General features: G+C 43.0%; 1 protein-coding gene and 2 long non-coding RNA genes across 3 annotated transcripts in view; 1 reads left to right on the plus strand and 2 right to left on the minus strand.

The window, feature by feature from the left end:
- The window catches only part of LOC149984078 (uncharacterized), a 466,287-nt gene that overhangs the window by 264,108 nt on the left and 181,986 nt on the right, over nucleotides 1-20,193 (plus strand). The window lies entirely within an intron of this gene.
- LOC110521035 (glutamate receptor ionotropic, kainate 2) overlaps nucleotides 1-20,193 on the minus strand; it is a 184,682-nt gene that overhangs the window by 10,776 nt on the left and 153,713 nt on the right. The window contains exons 13-15 of the mRNA XM_090233397.1: nucleotides 18,266-18,384; nucleotides 14,303-14,520; nucleotides 13,610-13,835 (exon numbers count right to left, since the gene is read on the minus strand). Coding sequence (XP_090089523.1) covers nucleotides 13,610-13,835; nucleotides 14,303-14,520; nucleotides 18,266-18,384 — 563 coding nt within the window. The remainder of the gene's footprint in view (nucleotides 1-13,609; nucleotides 13,836-14,302; nucleotides 14,521-18,265; nucleotides 18,385-20,193) is intronic.
- Nucleotides 3,723-4,106, minus strand: LOC149984081 (uncharacterized). The gene is made up of 2 exons (XR_016495346.1): nucleotides 3,985-4,106; nucleotides 3,723-3,837 (listed from the first exon to the last, which is right to left on the minus strand). It is a non-coding gene; the product is annotated as an uncharacterized LOC149984081 (long non-coding RNA).

Here is a 20,193-nt window from a genome sequence, read left to right on the forward strand (position 1 = left end):
GAAAACAAGACTCCCCAAATTTTATCAGCATATCGATTGCGCAACCAGGGGAGGAAAGACCTTGGACCATTGTTACTCTAACTTCCGCGACGCATATAAGGCCCTGCCCCGCCCCCCTTTCGGAAAAGCTGACCATGACTCCATTTTGTTGATCCCTGCCTACAGACAGAAACTAAAACAAGAGGCTCCCACGCTGAGGTCTGTCCAACGCTGGTCCGACCAAGCTGACTCCACACTCCAAGACTGCTTCCATCACGTGGACTGGGACATGTTTCGTATTGCGTCAGACAACAACATTGACGAATACGCTGATTCGGTGTGCGAGTTCATTAGAACGTGCGTTGAAGATGTCGTTCCCATAGCAACGATTAAAACATTCCCTAACCAGAAACCGTGGATTGATGGCAGCATTCGTGTGAAACTGAAAGCGCGAACCACTGCTTTTAATCAGGGCAAGGTGTCTGGTAACATGACCGAATACAAACAGTGCAGCTATTCCCTCCGCAAGGCTATCAAACAAGCTAAGCGTCAGTACAGAGACAAAGTAGAATCTCAATTCAACGGCTCAGACACAAGAGGCATGTGGCAGGGTCTACAGTCAATCACGGACTACAGGAAGAAATCCAGCCCAGTCACGGACCAGGATGTCCTGCTCCCAGGCAGACTAAATAACTTTTTTGCCCGCTTTGAGGACAATACAGTGCCACTGACACGGCCTGCAACGAAAACTTGCGGTCTCTCCTTCACTGCAGCCGAGGTGAGTAAGACATTTAAACGTGTTAACCCTCGCAAGGCTGCAGGCCCAGACGGCATCCCCAGCCGCGCCCTCAGAGCATGCGCAGACCAGCTGGCCGGTGTGTTTACGGACATATTCAATCAATCCCTATACCAGTCTGCTGTTCCCACATGCTTCAAGAGGGCCACCATTGTTCCTGTTCCCAAGAAAGCTAAGGTAACTGAGCTAAACGACTACCGCCCCGTAGCACTCACTTCCGTCATCATGAAGTGCTTTGAGAGACTAGTCAAGGACCATATCACCTCCACCCTACCTGACACCCTAGACCCACTCCAATTTGCTTACCGCCCAAATAGGTCCACAGACGATGCAATCTCAACCACACTGCACACTGCCCTAACCCATCTGGACAAGAGGAATACCTATGTGAGAATGCTGTTCATTGACTACAGTTCGGCATTCAACACCATAGTACCCTCCAAGCTCGTCATCAAGCTCGAGACCCTGGGTCTCGACCCCGCCCTGTGCAACTGGGTACTGGACTTCCTGACGGGCCGCCCCCAGGTGGTGAGGGTAGGCAACAACATCTCCTCCCCGCTGATCCTCAACACTGGGGCCCCACAAGGGTGCGTTCTGAGCCCTCTCCTGTACTCCCTGTTCACCCACGACTGCGTGGCCACGCACGCCTCCAACTCAATCATCAAGTTTGCGGACGACACAACAGTGGTAGGCTTGATTACCAACAACGACGAGACGGCCTACAGGGAGGAGGTGAGGGCCCTCGGAGTGTGGTGTCAGGAAAATAACCTCACACTCAACGTCAACAAAACTAAGGAGATGATTGTGGACTTCAGGAAACAGCAGAGGGAACACCCCCCTATCCACATCGATGGAACAGTAGTGGAGAGGGTAGCAAGTTTTAAGTTCCTCGGCATACACATCACAGACAAACTGAATTGGTCCACTCACACAGACAGCATTGTGAAGAAGGCGCAGCAGCGCCTCTTCAACCTCAGGAGGCTGAAGAAATTTGGCTTGTCACCAAAAGCACTCACAAACTTCTACAGATGCACAATCGAGAGCATCCTGGCGGGCTGTATCACCGCCTGGTACGGCAACTGCTCCGCCCTCAACCGTAAGGCTCTCCAGAGGGTAGTGAGGTCTGCACAACGCATCACCGGGGGCAAACTACCTGCCCTCCAGGACACATACACCACCCGATGTCACAGGAAGGCCATAAAGATCATCAAGGACATCAACCACCCGAGCCACTGCCTGTTCACCCCGCTATCATCCAGAAGGCGAGGTCAGTACAGGTGCATCAAAGCTGGGACCGAGAGACTGAAAAACAGCTTCTATCTCAAGGCTATCAGACTGTTAAACAGCCACCACTAACATTGAGTGGCTGCTGCCAACACACTGACACTGACTCAACTCCAGCCACTTTAATAATGGGAATTGATGGGAAATGATGTAAATATATCACTAGCCACTTTAACCAATGCTACCTTATATAATGTTACTCACCCTACATTATTCATCTCATAGGCATACGTATATACTGTACTCTATATCATCGACTGTATCCTTATGTAATACATGTATCACTAGCCACTTTAACTATGCCACTTTGTTTACATACTCATCTCATATGTATATACTGTACTCGATACAATCTACTGTATCTGCCTATGCTGCTCTGTACCATCACTCATTCATATATCCTTATGTACATATTCTTTATCCCCTCACACTGTGTACAAGACAGTAGTTTTGGAATTGTTAGTTAGATTACTTGTTGGTTATTACTGCATTGTCGGAACTAGAAGCACAAGCATTTCGCTACACTCGCATTAACATCTGCTAACCATGTGTATGTGACAAATAAAATTTGATTTGATTTGAATCCGACATTTTGTGTAACAAGCCGTCATATTGGTTTTGTCCACTAGGGACCTTTCATTGCATAGTGTTAGTAACCAATAACTAACTATACCACGTGTAAGCTATCTTGTTTGTGTGTTTATGTAATTCTGTTTGATTATTTAGTTAGTAAATAAATAAATTTAGCCAATTTGTATATCGCTGATTCATCATTTATGTTTGGGTTCGTGCAGATATCCAAGGGTTTTTCGACATTCAGAATAAGACTTAAGGTAAATAAAAATGTATTAATTGACTGATGTAAGAGATATTTATATCTTTAGAGTTTAGTCAGGAGATAGTAACTCGTTAAATAACCTTTCCCGTGGTGCCCCAGATTACTACTTAACTAGTGTAATAATTGAATGTGGTATGTAATTATTGTATAAGATAACAGTCGAACACATTGATGATAGTCAAGACACCACAACCATCTCCAGGAATCGATGACAGGCGGACAGCCACAGGACCCCGGCTGCCCATTATCATCTCGGGCAGAGGGTATGGCTGTCCACTTGGGATCTGCCCGTCCGGGTAGAGTCCTGCAAACTGTCCACCCGTTTTATCGGCCCTTTCCCCATCTCCAAGATTCTTAGGTCCTCTGCTGTTCTTCTTCTGTTGCCCCGTACCCATCCCACTTTTCATGTGTCTAGGATTAAACCTATTTCTCACAGCCCTTTGTCTCCCATTCCCCTAAATCCCTGAGCACACTAGGTAAATAATCTGTTGATGTGCCCTTGAGCAGGAGCAAGGGACTTAACTGCTCATGTATGTCACTCAGGATAAGAGCATCTGCTAAACAACAAATGTAAAATGTAGGTGGGGGGGGGCCACAACCAAATCTTGCTAAGGTTCCCTAAAAGGAAAGAGGCGCCCCTGTGTGTAATACTTAGCTTTGAAATGCAAGCAACAGGTGATGAGAGCAGCAACAGAAAGTATTACAATACAAGAATACAATATTTCCCTCAAGTCAACCATACCAAGATGATTGTAATACAGTCATCAGTACCATTCATATTTTTAACCTACTGGACCTCCTTAGCACAAACAAACAAGAACATTAAACAAATATGATTCACTTTATTTTAAATGATGATGTAATGGTGAATGAAGCACATTGTAAATGTGGTAGCTGCAAGCTGTCTTTACATCCCTCTCAGTCCAATCCCCACTGACAGCTATAGTAGAGGGGTTGAGAATACAAGAGAAGAGGGTGTGGGGAATAGGTGGAGGTTCAGATCTGCTGGAGAGTTACACTCCTATAGCTTATCAACCAGTTAGTTATTAGAATCAGGTACACTTGATAAGGGTTGGACAAAACCTACGAGACGGTTACGCTCCAGGAGAGCCCTGTATCAGATCAAGCTGGATCTTGTGTCGAGTCTGTAGGTTCCATATCGATCTGGTCATCCTCAACATGGTACTCCAGCCCTCGGGGGCCTGACTGGTGTCACACTTTTTCCACTACCCCAGCTAACACACTGATTAAACTAATTGCATTCCGAGGAATAGAGTCCTCTAGAGAATCACCTGAAAAACATAAATGGTGTCACAATTACTTTGTTTGTAAAAGGTAGCATCATTGAAACTTTAAAAAAACCAAGCAATGCTCTCATATCGAACCTACATGCTTGTGGTTGGCAAAGAAAGCAAACAGGCACATGTAACAAACATCCGTTGTATATTATCAATGTGTTCACAGAGTTGGATCATGTCCACATACGGTAGCCTGGGAGTCTAAATGTGGATTCTCTAGGGCCTTCTCTCTGGTCACTGCATGATGAATCATCAATGCTCAGGGTGGGGACCGACAGCCCATGTCAGTTTGTGGACCTATGATCTCATCATTGCAATGTGAAAGGTAGATCTACATTTGCTGCAGCATAGCCTATGCTAATGTACAGTTGAAGTCGGAAGTTTACATACACCTTAGCCAACTACATTTAAACTCAGTTTTTCACAATTCCTGACATTTAAACCTAGTAGAAATTCCGTGTTTTAGGTCAGTTAGGATCACCACTTAACTTTAATAATGTGAAATGTCAGAATAATAGAGGATGATTTATTTCAGTTTTTATTTATTTCATCACATTCCCAGTGGGTCAGCAGTTTACATACATTCAATTAGTATTTGGTAGCATTGCTTTTAAATTGTTTAACTTGGGGCAAACATTTTGGGTAGCCTTCCACAAGCTTCCCACAATAGGTTGGGTGAATTTTGGGATGGGATTGAGGTCAGGGCTTTATGATGGCCACTCCAATACCTTGACTTTGTTGTCCTTAATACGTTTTTTCACAACTTTGGAAGTATGCTTGGGGTCATTGTCCATTTGGAAGACCCATTTGCGACTTCAAGACGGATGTCGTGAGATGTTGCTTCAATATATCCACATCATTTTCCTGCCTCATGGGGCCATCTATTTTGTGAAGTGCACCAGTCCCTCCTGCAGAAAAGCACCGCCACAACATGATGCTGCCACCCCGGTGCTTCACGGTTGGGATGGTGTTCTTCGGCTTGCAAGCCGCCCCCTTTTTCCTCCAAACATAACGATGGTCATTATGGCCAAACAGTTCTATTTTTGTTTCATCAGACCAGAGGACATTTCTCCAAAAAGTACGATCTTTGTCCCCATCTGCAACTGCAAACCGTAGTCTGGCTTTTTTATGGCGGGTTTGGAGCAGTGGCTTCTTCCATGCTGTGAGGCCTTTCAGGTTATGTTGATATAGGACTTGTTTTACTGTGGATATAGATACTTTTGTACCTGTTTCCTTCAGCATCTTCACAGGGTCCTTTGCTGTTGTTCTGGGGTTGATTTGCACTTTTCGCACCAAAGTACGTTCATCTCTAGGAGACAGAATGCGTCTCCTTCCTGAGCGTTATGACGGCCGCGTGATCCCATCATGTTTATACTTGCGTACTATTGTTTGCACAGATGAACGTGGTACCTTCAGGCATTTGGAAATTGCTCGCAAGGATGAACCAGATGTGTGGAGGTCTACAATTTTTTTCTGAGGTCTTGGCTGTTTTCTTTTTATTTTCTCATGATGTCAAGCAAAGAGGCACTGTGTTTGAAGGTAGGCCTTGAAATACATCCACAGGTACATCTCAAATTGACTCAAAGTATGTCAATTAGCATATCAGAAGCTTCTAAAGCCAGTTTCTGTAATTCTCCAAACTGTTTAAAGGCACAGTCAACTTAGTGTATGTAAACTTCTGACCCACTGGAATTGTGAGGCAGTGAATTATAAGTGAAATAATCTGTCTGTAAACAATTGTTGGAAAAATTACTTGTGTCATGAACAAAGTAGATGTCCTAACCGACTTGCCAAAACTATAGTTTGTTAACAAGAAATATGTGCAGTGGTTGAAAATGAGTTTTAATGACTCCAACCTAAGTGTATGTAAACTCTTATTCACTTTTTTGGTGCCCACTCCTGAAAGAGAGGTTTCATTAGACTCCATTGAACAACAAGATAGGCCGGTCCAGTATATTACCCTCCAGCAGTCTCTAATAATGGTCACATTGTTTGACCATACACTACTGTTATACAGTTTGCTACATTAGCTTGTAACACCGTCCACTACATTAGACTAACTGATAATAAGTCTACATCATCGCATATTACAGTACATTCCCATTGACTTCCATTAGCCCGCTGTGTGCGTCAGTGGGCATGGCCGGTCTGTGTGTGTTCTTACACCAGCTCAGTTTGTACACTCACATCCACCCTCCTAGTAACAGTCTGACTGCAGGAGTAGCCTACCTCTCATTGTTAGTCATCCTATTCCTCTCCTTCATCTGTGGTTGGTCAAAGATAGACTCCATCTCCTCCATATAGACAGGGGTGTAGTGGGTCACCTCCTCCAGAAACTACTCATAGCTGGCTCGAACCTGGGGGTGTCACATTGGTGGGAGATGTACACATTCTTACACACACCCACGTACGTAGATAAAGGCAGGTTTCCAGTAGAACATCATGTTATTACAATATTGAGAAAATTGTGTAAATGTACAACAACAAAAAATGTGTTCTGTACTTACTTTGATAGGGGGGTTGCACTGTATTTTCAAATGTGTTGATAGATAAAAGGTGGATAGCGATATCCTTGATCTAGAAAACTATTACAAAAAACTTCATATCAGATCTAGACTGCTAGAAACAAATATAACTTTCTAATACCAATGTTAATTAGCTATTTATTAATCTCTTCAAGTACTTAAAAAAATAGGAAGTCAACCCGGCTGTTTACAACTAACATTAGACAACTAGCTAGGAATCATAGCTAAGACCTGAATGTCTCTCTGGTGGATGAAGTTAACTAGCTAGGTCAAAGCAATGTATAATCATAAATAGCTAGCTAGCTGGCTACATAACTGGCTAGTTAACTAACATCATAACTTTTAGGACCTAGACGTGTTTGCTGACAGGAAAAACTATTATTGGCTACTAGGAGGAGGAATGTAAAGCTAACTAGCAAGCCTGTAGCTAGTTGTTAACGGTGTGGCATTGCCGAAGAAGACCGAAGATCGCCAGGGCCGGTTTCCCGATAGCGATGGAATTTAGACTTACCACTGTTTTAACAATGCATCTTTCCTACAACAGCCGAAATATGTAACATGCATTTTCCAAAACACCATGCAGAGAGAATGTTCGCTAAGTGGGTCATTGAGTTGTGTGTCCATTCCGATAGGCTCAAAAGAAAGGAAGCACTGCACTCAGATTACCATTCTCCATCTAACCTTAGTGGCAATCAGCAGTTGCTACAACCATTTTTGGACTTATAAAATTAATGATATGCACCCATTGATTCTTGAAGAATATAACTTATAGATGCGGTAGCTGTCGTACCCTATCAGAACCCAACATATGTGTAATGACGTTCGTCTGTACGAGAGGCGGACCAAAGCGCAGCGTGGTTGTTTTGATTCATGTTTTAATAAATAACTTCACATGAACAAACTAACAAAAACAAGAAATGTGAAAACGCAAAACAGTCCTATCCTGTGACAACAAACACAGTGACAGGAACAATCACCCACAAACACACAGTGACACCCAGGCTACCTAAGTATGATTCTCAATCAGAGACAACTAATGACACCTGCCTCTGATTGAGAACCATACTAGGCCGAAACATAGAAATACCCAAATCATAGAAAAACAAACATAGACTGCCCACCCAACTCACGCCCTGACCATACTAACTACATACAAAACAAAGGAAATAGAGGTCAGAACGTGACAATATGTAAACAAACACTATATAGACTCAAAATATGGTTAAAACTCTCATTTTGTTATCATGGATAACTTGCATCCATAGCAAGGTTACATTTCTCCAGCCACATACCTCTGTTGAATCAGGGGTGGGGTGACGGCTTTCTTATTGTTTCTACTGCTGATTGCTGCCTTAACATGAGAATTATTCTACAAAACTGATGACGGATCAGCTCCTAGACAGATCTAACCTATGGTTACAAATATTGAGGCAACTTATTCCTATGCTTACCCTATAATAGTCCACTAAATCAAGATTTGGCACATCATTGCACACGTTACACATCATGAAATACACTCAGTTTATTAGGTACACCCATCTAAACTCAGCAAAATAAGAAACTTCCTCTCACTGTCAACTGCATTTATTTTCAGCAAACTTAACATGTGTAAATATTTGTATGAACATAAGATTCAACAACTGAGAGCTGCATTAAGTACTGCAGTGCATCTCCTCCTCATGGAGTGCACCAGATTTGCCAGTTCTTGCTGTGAGATGTTACCCCACTCTTCCACCAAGGCACCTGCAAGTTCCCGGACATTTCTAGGGGGAATGACCCTAACCCTCACCCTCCAATCCAACAGGTCCCAGATGTGCTCAATGGGATTGAGATCTGGGCTGTTCGCTGGCCATGGCAGAACACTGACATTCCTGTCTTGCAGGAAATCACGCACAGAACAAGCAGTATAGCTGGTGGCATTGTCATGCTGGAGGGTCATGTCAGTGTGAGCGTGCAGGAAGGGTACCAAATGAGGGAGGAGGTTTTCTTCCCTGTAACGCACAGCGTTGAGATTGCCTGAAATGGCATGCTCAGTCCGATGATGCTGTGACACACCGCCCCAGACCATGACAGACCCTCCTCCACCAAATCGATCCCGCTGCATTGTACAGGCCTCAGTGTAACGCTCATTCCTTCGACGATAAACGCGAATCCGACCATCACCCCTGGTGAGACAAAACCGCAACTCGTCAGTGAAGAGCACTTTTTGCCAGTACTGTCTGGTCCAGCGACGGTGAGTTTGTGCCCATAGGCAACGTTGTTGCTGGTGATGTCTGGTGAGGACCTGTTTAAAATAGGCCTACAAGCCCTCAGTCCAGCCTCTCTCAGCCTATTGCGGACAGTCTGAGCACTGATGGAGGGATTGTGCGCGTTCCTGGGGTAACTCAGGCAGTTGTTGTTGCCATCCTGTACCTGTCCCGCAGGTGTTCTGTTCGGATGTACTGATCCTGTGCAGGTGTTGTTACACGTAGTCTACCACTGTGTGGATGATCAGCTGTCCCATAGGGGGGTGCACAATTGACCCTGCGTAGTCCTGGTTAGGGTTTGGCCGGGGTAGGCCGTCATTATAAATATGATCCACCTCTACACAGACGACACCATTCTGTATACTTCTGGCCCTTCTTTGGACACTGTGTTAACAACACTCCAGGCGAGCTTCAATGCCATACAACTCTCCTTCCGTGGCCTCCAATTGCTCTTAAATACAAGTAAAACTAAATGTCTGGTTAGACTGTAAACTCTCCTTCCAGACTCACATCAAAGAATTGGCTTCCTATTTCGCAACAAAGCATCCTTCACTCATGCTGCCAAATATACCCCTGTAAAACTGACCATCCTACCAATCCTCGACGATGTAATTTACAAAATAGCCTCCAATACCCTACTCAATAAATTGGATGCAGTCTATCACAGTGCCATCCGTTTTGTCACCAAAGCCCCATATACTACCCACCACTGCGACCTGTACGCTCTCGTTGGCTGGCCCTCGCTTCATACTCGTCGCCAAACCCACTGGCTCCAGGTCATCTACAAGACCCTGCTAGGTAAAGTCCCCCTTTATCTCAGCTCACTGGTCACAATAGCAGCACCCACCTGTAGCACACGCTCCAGCAGGTATATCTCTCTGGTCACCCCCAAAACCAATTCTACCTTTGGCCGCCTCTCCTCCTAGTTCTCTGCTGCCAATGACTGGAACAAACTACAAAAATCTCTGAAACTGGAAACACTTATCCCCCTCACTAGCTTTAAGCACCAGCTGTCAGAGCAGCTCACAGATTACTGCACCTGTACATAGCCCAGCTATAATTTAGCCCAAACAACAACCCCTTTCCCTACTGTATTTATTTATTTTGTTCCTTTGCAACCCATAATTGCTCTCTACTTTGCACATTCTTGCACTGCAAATCAACCATTCCAGTGTTTTACTTGCTATATTGTATTTACTTCGCCACCATGGCCTTTTTTTGCCTTTACCTCCCTTATCTCACCTGCTCACATTGTATATAGACTTACTTTTCTACTGTATTATTGACTGGATGTTTGTTTTACTCCATGTGTAACTCTGTGTCGTTGTATGTGTCAAACTGCTTTGCTTTATCTTGGCCAGGTTGCAATTGTAAAGGAGAACTTGTTCTCAACTTGCCTACCTGGTTAAATAAAGGTAATTTATTTATTTTTTTGCCGCACGTGACAAATAAACTTTGATTTGAAGTATTTTTACTGAAATATTTTACGCCACTGCAATTTCAAATAGTTAGAATGCATAGTAATAATGTTTGGTGGAAGGACTATTATCAGCCCTTCTGGGGAAAAAACCCTGCAAATTAATACAAAAAACGATGTTTTAAGTGAAATATTAGCTTTTGTTTGAAGTCGAAAAAAAGACTGGCAATTCAAAAGCTAATTTGAACTATGCACTAACACGGCTTTCATTATAAGCAGCTTCACTACTGCTAGAGTACTGTAGCTTTACTTCAACAACAGATGGACTCATATTGGATGGGTTGATTAGGATTCAACCTTCTTTCAAACAGCTTAATACATACTCTTAGAGTAGGTTTACACCATCAATGTACCAGTTAATGTAAACATGTCTATGTAAGACACACGCAATCTGCCATCTGGGATTCTGTTCAACGTTCCTAAGCTTGACATACCCATTGGTTCTTCAAGGATCAATCTGCAGTTCAAACAACAACAAAGCCAACACCCCACCACTGTTTTGGTAAAAAGCGAAAGAATTGGTGGTGGAGAAATAATAATAATATTAATGTAACCACTCTCAAATTCATCGATAGCTCTATGGATACAAAATGAACATTTTAACCATATTCCGAGGCTAAACAGTGTTGGTTTCTAATTACATTGTTTACAAACAATTGAGTAGAACAAGCATATATTTTGGGGTTTGATGGGATATGACAATCAGACTAAGCTCATGAGGCATTTATTATACAAGTTATATTCTTAAAGAAGCAATGGGTGTGTGTAAATCATTTTAAAGTAAAAATATATATTAAGCAATTACAAATTTACCCTTTAAATACTATAACTTATAAATGTCTCAAGTGCACAGCGCAACTGCCTGTCACGACTTCCGCCGAAGTCGGTCCCTCTCCTTGTTCGGGCGGTGTTCGGTGGTCGACGTCAGTGATCCATTTTTCATTTTCGATTGGTTGGAACACGTTGTGTATTTAAACCTGTTTACAACTCTTGTCCTTGTCGGAGATTGTTTGATTGTATGTTTATGTATTATGTGTTGGTGCGCAATGGGTTTTGTACCCACTTTTTATTTATTCTGTAATTTTGGTTTTGAAGTTTTGTTAAGTTTATTAAACCACTCCATTTATACCAAGTTCGATTCTCCTGCTCCTGACTTCCCTGCCACCAACATGCACCCATTACACTGTCTTACCCTATCATAACCCAAAATATAAGGTTGCATTACTCCATTGTTTATAACAAGAACATAAACCATGTATAGCTTCAAAATACTGTATGTACAAATGCTGTCAACTACCTTGTCTCAGTAGACTTATGTATTAGGCTTGGTCAAATGTTGGGTAATGTTGGGTAAAACTGCTTGTTAACCAGGAAGATAGCCCCAGGGGTAGCAGTGGTCTCTGTGGCCCCATCATGAACACAATAACCCCAGTGGCACTGGGATTAGAAAACACCAGCAACAGCTTTCCCGCCCGTTTCCCGCCCGTTTCCCCTGGAGTCCATGAGATCTGACACAGCATATACAGGGCCTTCGGAAAAGTATTCAAACCCCTTGATTTTTTCCACATTTTGTTAATTGATTTGGTTCATATAGCATTGGCCTTTCCAGTGTCAATCAATCAATAAAATTGATTTATAAAGCCCTTCTTACATCAGATGATGTCGCAAAGTGCTGTACAGAAACCCAGCCTAAAACCCCAAACAGCAAGCAATGCAGGTGTAGAAGCACGGTGGCTAGGAGAAACTCCCTAGAAAGGCCAGAACCTAGGAAGAAACCTAGAGAGGAACCAGGCTATGAGGGGTGGCCAGTCCTCTTCTGTGCATGACATCATTTTCGGGAATTTTCAAAGCTGTTTAAAGGCACAGTCAACTTAGTGTATGTAAACTTCTGACCCATTGGAATTGTGATACAGTGAATTATAAATGAAATAATCTGTCTGTAAACAATTTTGGGAAAAATGACTTGTGTCATGCACAAAGTAGAAAACTCGAGTTTGTTATAAAGAAATTTGTGGAGTGGTTGAAAAACGAGTTTTAATGACTCCAACCTAAGTGTATGTAAATTTCCGACTTCAACTGTATGTGCCTTTCCAAAAAATGTCCAATCAATTGAATTTACCATAGTTGGACACAAATCAAGTTGTAGAAACATCAAGGATGATCAATGGAACCAGGATGCACCTGAGCTCAATTTAGAGTTTCGTTGCGAAGCATCTGAATAAAGTATTTCAGTTTTTTTTATTTGCAATAAATTCACAAACATTTCTGCAAAACTGTTTTCCCTTTGTCATTATGGGGTATTGTGTGAAGATTGCTGTGAAAAACATATATATTTAATACATTTTTAGAATAAGGCGGTAACGTAACAAAATGTGGAAAAAGTCAAGGGGTCTGAATAATTTCCAAAGGCACTGTACATTATGGGCCGTACGTATAAAGCGACAGAGTAGGAGTGCTGATCTAGAATTTGGTACCCCCTTTCCATGTGATCTTGTTCATTACTTTCCAAAAGTTAAAACTGATCTTAGATCAACAATCATACTCTGAGATGCTCCAGGAATACGGAACCAGAACCTCCTCTGTGGTACATAATCTTTATATGCCAGGCAAAAATGTTGCCCCAACACAAAAGGCTGGGTATGTCTGGTGTATTATGATGCACTGTATGTGTCAAGTGGAACAGTGTTTACACATACCAACTGAAATGCCAGAGAAAAAACTGATTTGTGATCCTGTAGCTATCTATGTCAGGCATGGTATTTTCAAATGTCAATCTGTACAATTGTCTTAATGTGTGGGGGAATACTCGATTCTGTGTAGAATTCCTATACATATTATTGTCCATTTCCCCTTCACTTGAACCCTTACCTCCCAAACTCAGTCATAACAATTCATTCTTCTACCCTTTCAAGTATGCATACAGTACATTACATTAGCCATATCTGTCTCAAACCTCCAAACTCCAACCTTTATCTGCTTGTCCTGATATACATGGTCATTGACAGGTAGAACGTGAAATGGGTGATGGGTGATATGGTCAACATGGGCAATATAGGAGTTATGGGTGATTCAGGAGATATGAATGGTGTAGACAATAAGCGATATAGGTGATAATAGCGATATGTGCGATATAAACGATACAGACTATAAGGACAATATGCGTTACCCATGGGTGTTCCCACTCCGTAGGCCTTGGAGTCGATGAGGCCCCCTATCTGGGTAAGGTTGCAGTTGCGCTGGGTGACAAACTCAATTGTTGTGGACTCCATGAGGAAAGCGTAGTCGGAGGTGAGCACGCGCTGGATGCCCGTGTCTATGTTTTTCACAATCACAGACGTTCGCCGGCTGTTCATGAACTCCCACATCTTGTCGTAAGTGGAGATCTTCGTCTTCTGTCAAACCACCGGAGGAAGAAAAGGAAGATTAATGAAATCCACCTCTTCTAATAAGAATTGATTTGGTTCATATAGCATTGGCCTTTCCAGTGTCAATCAATCAATAAAATTGATTTATAAAGCCATTTTTACATCAGCAGATGTCACAAAGTGCTTATACAGAAACTCAGCCTAACACCCAAAAGAGCAAGCAATGCAGATGTAGAAGCACGGTGGCTAGGAAATACTCCCTAGAAAGGCAGGAGCCTCGGAAGAAACCTGAATCAGAGGGGAAGCCAGTCCTCTTTTGGCTGTGCCCGGTGGAGATTATACATGGCCAATACTTTTTAAGTACCTTGAACAGAGGGGTTTATTATATTTTCTTGCTGTCTTTCCCGCCAGCAGGTCGCTATTTGAGTGAAACCCACAACCACAACACCGCAGATGACCACTTATCCCAGTAAGCCCAATGGTTTGCTAGCTACCTTGAAAAAGGTCATTGTAGATCCATCCTCCACCACTCCGTACAGGATCTTGGTCTGTTTGGCCAGGTCATCGGCCGAGTCGATGGGTGACTCCATGCGCTCCACGGTGAGGAAGGCAGCCAGGTTGGCCGTGTAGGAGGAGATGATAATGAGGGTGAAGAACCACCAGATGCCCCCCACGATCCGGGTGGACAGGGCCTTAGGCATGAGCTCTGAGCCTGGGTACAGAGGGGAGGATAGGGGTGTAGGGAGTGGAGAGATAGAATTCCAGAAGTTACAGCAAGGGTGTATGGAGAAGATGTCTACATAGGCAGCATCCACAAAGGACTTAGTGAGGGGTGATATTGTGCTCTGTGGATCATCCGGAGTAGCCTGATTGGGACTTGAATCCAGGCCACTGGGACTGTCCGTCGATTAGTAAGAAAGGTTGCTATGTGTTGTACTTAAGCCGCTCCATTATGTATTGGGAGTTGGACAGTAGGGGGTTGGTTTCACGGACCCAGATTCAACCTACTCCTGAACTAAAAAGCATGTTGAATGGTGAATATCCATTGACAGAGCGTTTTACACATCCTTAAAATAGGATTTATCTGGGTCCAGGAAACTGGTCCTATAAGGTATACTCAATTATCTTACCGTCCGTCAACACAGATCAGTCACTTCTTTAAAGTTACACGTTTACATTTCAAAATAAAAACTTTAGTGGAAACTGACAACCTGGTTGGGTCTGACTGTCATGTACCCAAGGCAACCTCACATCCTGACCCCACGTCCCACTACTCTATGGGCACTGATTTGTTGCGGGCAATGGGGAGAGGACTCTGGGTAGTGGCACCTGACACAAAGCTGTTCTTGTTGAATAAGTGCAGCATGGCTAGTTGGTAAGAGATAAGTTATACCTAAAGGATAGTTCACTGGTTCGTCATTCTCCTTTTCACACTATCATGCTCACCCAAACATATTTTGATAGTTTCCTATCACTTTGTCCTTTTCAGCATGGTTCCAGCAACTATGTTGGATGCGTAACCAGGCCAGCACAGACTCTGCTCAGTCATATGAAAAGGGTATCTGTTACACTGAGACCCTTATCAATTATTATAATTTTGTTTTATAACGGGGGGAGGGTTGCAATGCAACCCCACTTAATCTATATACAGTTGAAGTCAGAAGTTTACATACACCTTAGCCAAATATTAATTATTGACATCCTAGTAAAAAGCCCTGTTTTATGTCAGTTAGGATCACAAATGTCAGAATAATAGTAGAGAATGATTCATTTCAGCTTTTATTTCTTCCATCACATTCCCAGTGGGTCAAAAGTTTACATATACTCAATTAGTATTTGGTAGCATTTCTTTTAAATTGTTTAAATTGGGTCAAACATTTTGGGTAGCCTTCCACAAGCATCCCACAATAAGCCCATTCCTCCATGCACACCTGAAAGAGCTGGTGTAACTGAGTCAGGTTTAGAGGCCTCCTTGCTCGCACACGCTTTTTCAGTTCTCCTCACAAATGTTCTATAGGACTGAGGTCAGGGCTTTGTGATGGCCACTCCAATACCTTGACTTTGTTGTCCTTAAGCCATTTTGCCACAACTTTGGAAGTATGCTTGAGGTCATTGTCCATTTGGAAGACCCATTTGCGAACAAGCTTTATCTTCCTGACTGATGTCTTGAGATGTTGCTTCAATATATCCACATAATTTTCCTTCCTCATGATGCCATCTATTTTGAGAAGTGCACCAGTCCCTCCTACAGCAAAGCACCCCCACAACATGATGCTGCCACCCCCGTGTTTCACGGTTGGGATGGTGTTCTTCAGCTTGCAAACCTCCCCCCTTTTCCTCCAAAGATAACGATGATCATTATGGCCAAACATATCTATTTTATTTTTCATCAGACCAGAGGACATTTCTCCAAAAAGTACGATCTTTGTCCCCATGTGCCATCGCAAACTTTATTATGGCAGTTTGGAACAGTGGCTTCTTCCTGGCAGAGAGTCCTTTCAGGTTATGTCGTTATAGGACTCGTTTTATTGTGGATATAGATACTTATGTACTTTCCTGCAGCATCTTCACAAAGTCCTTTGCTGTTATTCTGGGATTGATTTACACTTTTCGCACCAAAGTACGTTAATCTCTCGAAGGCATCTCGTTCCTGAGCAGTATGACGGCTGCGTGGTCCCATGGTGTTTATACTTGCATACTATTGTTTGTACAGATGAACGTGGTACCTTCAGGCATTTGGAAAATGCTCCCAAGGATGAACCAGACTTGTGGAGGTCTACAATTGTTTTTCTGAGGTCTTGGCTGACTTATTTAGATTTTCCCATGATGTCAAGCAAAGAGGCATTGAGTTTGAAGGTAGGCCTTGAAATTCATCCACAGGTACACCTCCAATTGACTCAAATGATGTCAATTAGCCTATCAGAAGCTTCTAAAGCCATGAAATAATTTTCTGTAATTTTCCAAGCTGTTTAAAGGCACAGTCAACTAAGTGTATGTAAACTTCTGACCCACTGGAATTGTGATACAGTGAATTATGTGTGAAATAATGTGTCTAAACAATTGTTGGAAAAATGACGTGTCATGAACAAAGTAGACGTCCTAAGCGACTTGCCAAAACTATAGTTTGTTAACAAGACTTTGTGGAGTGGTTGAAAAACACGTTTTAATGACTCCAGCCTAAGTGTGCTTAAACTTCTGACTTCAACTGTAGAGTAAATTCATTTCTCTGCAATTATCTTTCAAGAATAGAGGAACCAATCTAAATGTAAATAGCTGTCACAGTAGCTTCTCAAAGTTACTACTCCATTAAGGACTATAACTTTTATGTTCATTCAGTTGCTGTAACGCTAAAAGAGACACCTTCACTGTAACAATAACTTAGCACAAAATATGCAAAATAATAATAATATACACTGAGCAATTATATAAACGCAACATGCCAAAAATTTGACTGAGTTACAGTTCACATAAGGAAATGTGTCAATTGAAATAAATTCCTTAGGCCCTAATCTATGCATTTTACATTAATGGGCATACCAATATGAATATGTTTGTCTAAGATACTTTGAAAAAAAATGGTAGGGCCGTGGATCAGAAAACCAGTCAGTATCTGGTGTGAACACCATTTGCCTCATGCAGCATGACACATCTCCTTCCCATAGAGTTGATCAGCTGTTGATTGTGGCCTGTGGAATGTTGTCCCACTCCTCTTCAATGGTGGCGGGAACTGGAACACGCTGTCATACACAGCGATCCAGGGCAACCCAAACATGCTCAATGGGTGACATGTCTGGTGAGTATGCAGGCCTGGAAATAACTGGGACATGTTCAGCTTCCAGGAATTGTGTACAGATCCATGGGACCGTACATTATCATGCTGAAACATGAGGTGATGGCTGATTTATTTAGATTTTCCCATGATGTCAAGCAAAGATGCATTGAGTTTGAAGGTAGGCCTTGAAATTCATCCACAGGTACACCACCAATTGACTCAAATAATGTCAATTAGCCTATCTTGGGATAGGAGAAATGCTCACCAACAGGGATATAAACAAATTTGAGCACAACATTTGAGAGAAATAAGCTTTTTGTGTGTATGGAACATTTCTGGGATCTTTTATTTCCGCTCATGAAACATGGGACCAACACTTGACATGTTGCATTTATTTTTTTGTTCAGTATATTTTCCTCTCCAGCTTCCTCTGTACATTCATTTCGATCAGAAAACGAGGTAGCAACATTATTCTTGTTCCCACTTTAACCCAACTACAACTTTTAAGGTTAAGTGGTGCCTTCATAAACCCTTTCTAAGCCCTATATAGATGCTTCATAACTTTTCCACCATGCATCACACACCCAGAGACCCCTGTGTCGCCCGGAGCCTGGCCTAAAACCTTGGACCCCAGAGAGAGTGGGACACGGAGATAGCCACAGCACCAGCAGGCTGAGGCAACTACCTTGCTGCATGAGAGCCCCGATGCCGAACCAGAAACTATTGAGCAACGTAAAATTGTTTTCCACCACGTCCGAGTCTGGGTTGCACGGATGGGGATTGTACCACTCGTACGGGCTGAACCTGTGGTGGAGAGAGCAAACAAGACACTAAGATCAATCAAACAAAATAACATTCATGGCCAGGATGGTCTAGTGGTTAGTGCCTACACATCTGTCGGTGTCGGCATGGGTTCAAATCCGGCCGACTGCTTTTGACACACACCCCATCTCCTTCGACAATCTGTCCTATAGAACACACAGACAATACCTTTACATTAAAAAACGAACAACGTTCGTGCTTCCCTAAAAAAAAAAAAAACATGTGAAAATCGTGTTATTGTAAGGCGACCAAAACAATAGAAGCTCCTATGATCCTCTACTATGCCCTCTGGGTCCCTCGCTCCTCTCGAGACCAAACACAAATCATTTCCCCCAACATATTGACGTATTCAAATGCTTTCAGTTTGTTGTGAGAGGCCCAATCGATGGAGTGGAATAACATTGTCACTGGAGAGAACGTCCCCATCCCTGATCATCTTTGGAGCTCATTGAGATTTATCGACTGCAGGATCCTTTCTGATTCCCCCCTGGTGGCTTGAGACCCCATCACCCCCCCCCCCCCCAATTCAGCCAATATGCCTTCTTCCATCCATAGACTTCCTTGTGCATGTCTAATCCTCCTCCCGCTCCATTGCCTGACTCACCCTCTCCCCTTTTCCTCCCCATCACTGCCTCCCTCACTCTCTCCCTTCTTGCTTCTGTGCCCCCTAAGGGTGACTAGGGATATTCCTCATTTAATATCTTAAGTGAGAGTGGTGTCACATTAGCAGTGGGCAATTGGGTTAGCATTAAGCATCAGAACCTGATTGAGTTTGTGCTAGAGGAGTGGAGGGATGATCTGTTTCACCTGTCTTTGTGATTGTCTCCAACCCCCTCCAGGTGTCGCCCATCTTCCCCAATAACCCGTGTATTTATACCGGTGTTCTCTGTTTGTCTATTGCCAGTTTGTTTTGTTCGTCAAGCCTACCAGCGGTTTTTCCCTTTCTCCTGTCTTTGCTATAGTTCCTGTTTTCTTGTTTCGCGGTTTTGACCATTCCTGCCTGACTGCCCGCCCTGATCCTGAGCCTGCCTGCCGCCCTGTATCTTTGCCCCACCTATCTGGATTAGTGACCTCTGCCTGCCCTTGACCTGTCCTTTTGCCCACCCCTGTTCGAATAATAAACTTTTGTTATTTTGACACTGTCTGCACCTGGGTCTTACCTTAAACGTGATAGTGGCAATCGTCACCTACACAACATCAAACATACAGAGAGCTATAGACACCCATGGGGCTGGGGATTTGAAAAAAACATCAGGGCTTTGTTCCAATCTCCATACTACCTCTAGAATGAATGTACTCTAAGTGGTATGACAGTATAGACATTGGAACACAGCCCAGGTTTAATGTCCTGCTCATTGTTTCAGAATACATTCCTAGTAGTAACTGATGTTTGACATTGATATATACTAGGCTATGCTGTTTGCTTCCATGAATAGGATCAGGGAAGCAACGGAGGGTAAATGCATGTAAAAAATAGTTCATGCACCTTTTACACCAAGTTAGTGTTGTTTGGATTAATGTTGTTGAGCATTTACCAACCTTTGTGTTTACCACTACATCCCTGATTAGCATACATTGTAAACTGTAATCAGAATTACTTTGCCAAGTGTTTATGGTTCTCTGTATAAAAAAAAGTTTATTACACAAAGAGGATGTCACGTTCTGACCTTAGTTCCTTTGTTCATGTCTTTGTTTTAGTATGGTCAGGGCCTGAGTTGTGGTGGGCAGTCTGTTTTTCTATGTTGGTTTTTGAGTTCGGCCTAGTATGGTTCTCAATCAGAGGCAGCTGTC

Source organism: Oncorhynchus mykiss, chromosome 4 (assembly GCF_057628025.1).
Source record: "Oncorhynchus mykiss isolate SJ-2025 chromosome 4, ASM5762802v1, whole genome shotgun sequence".
NCBI classification, from domain to species: domain Eukaryota; kingdom Metazoa; phylum Chordata; class Actinopteri; order Salmoniformes; family Salmonidae; genus Oncorhynchus; species Oncorhynchus mykiss.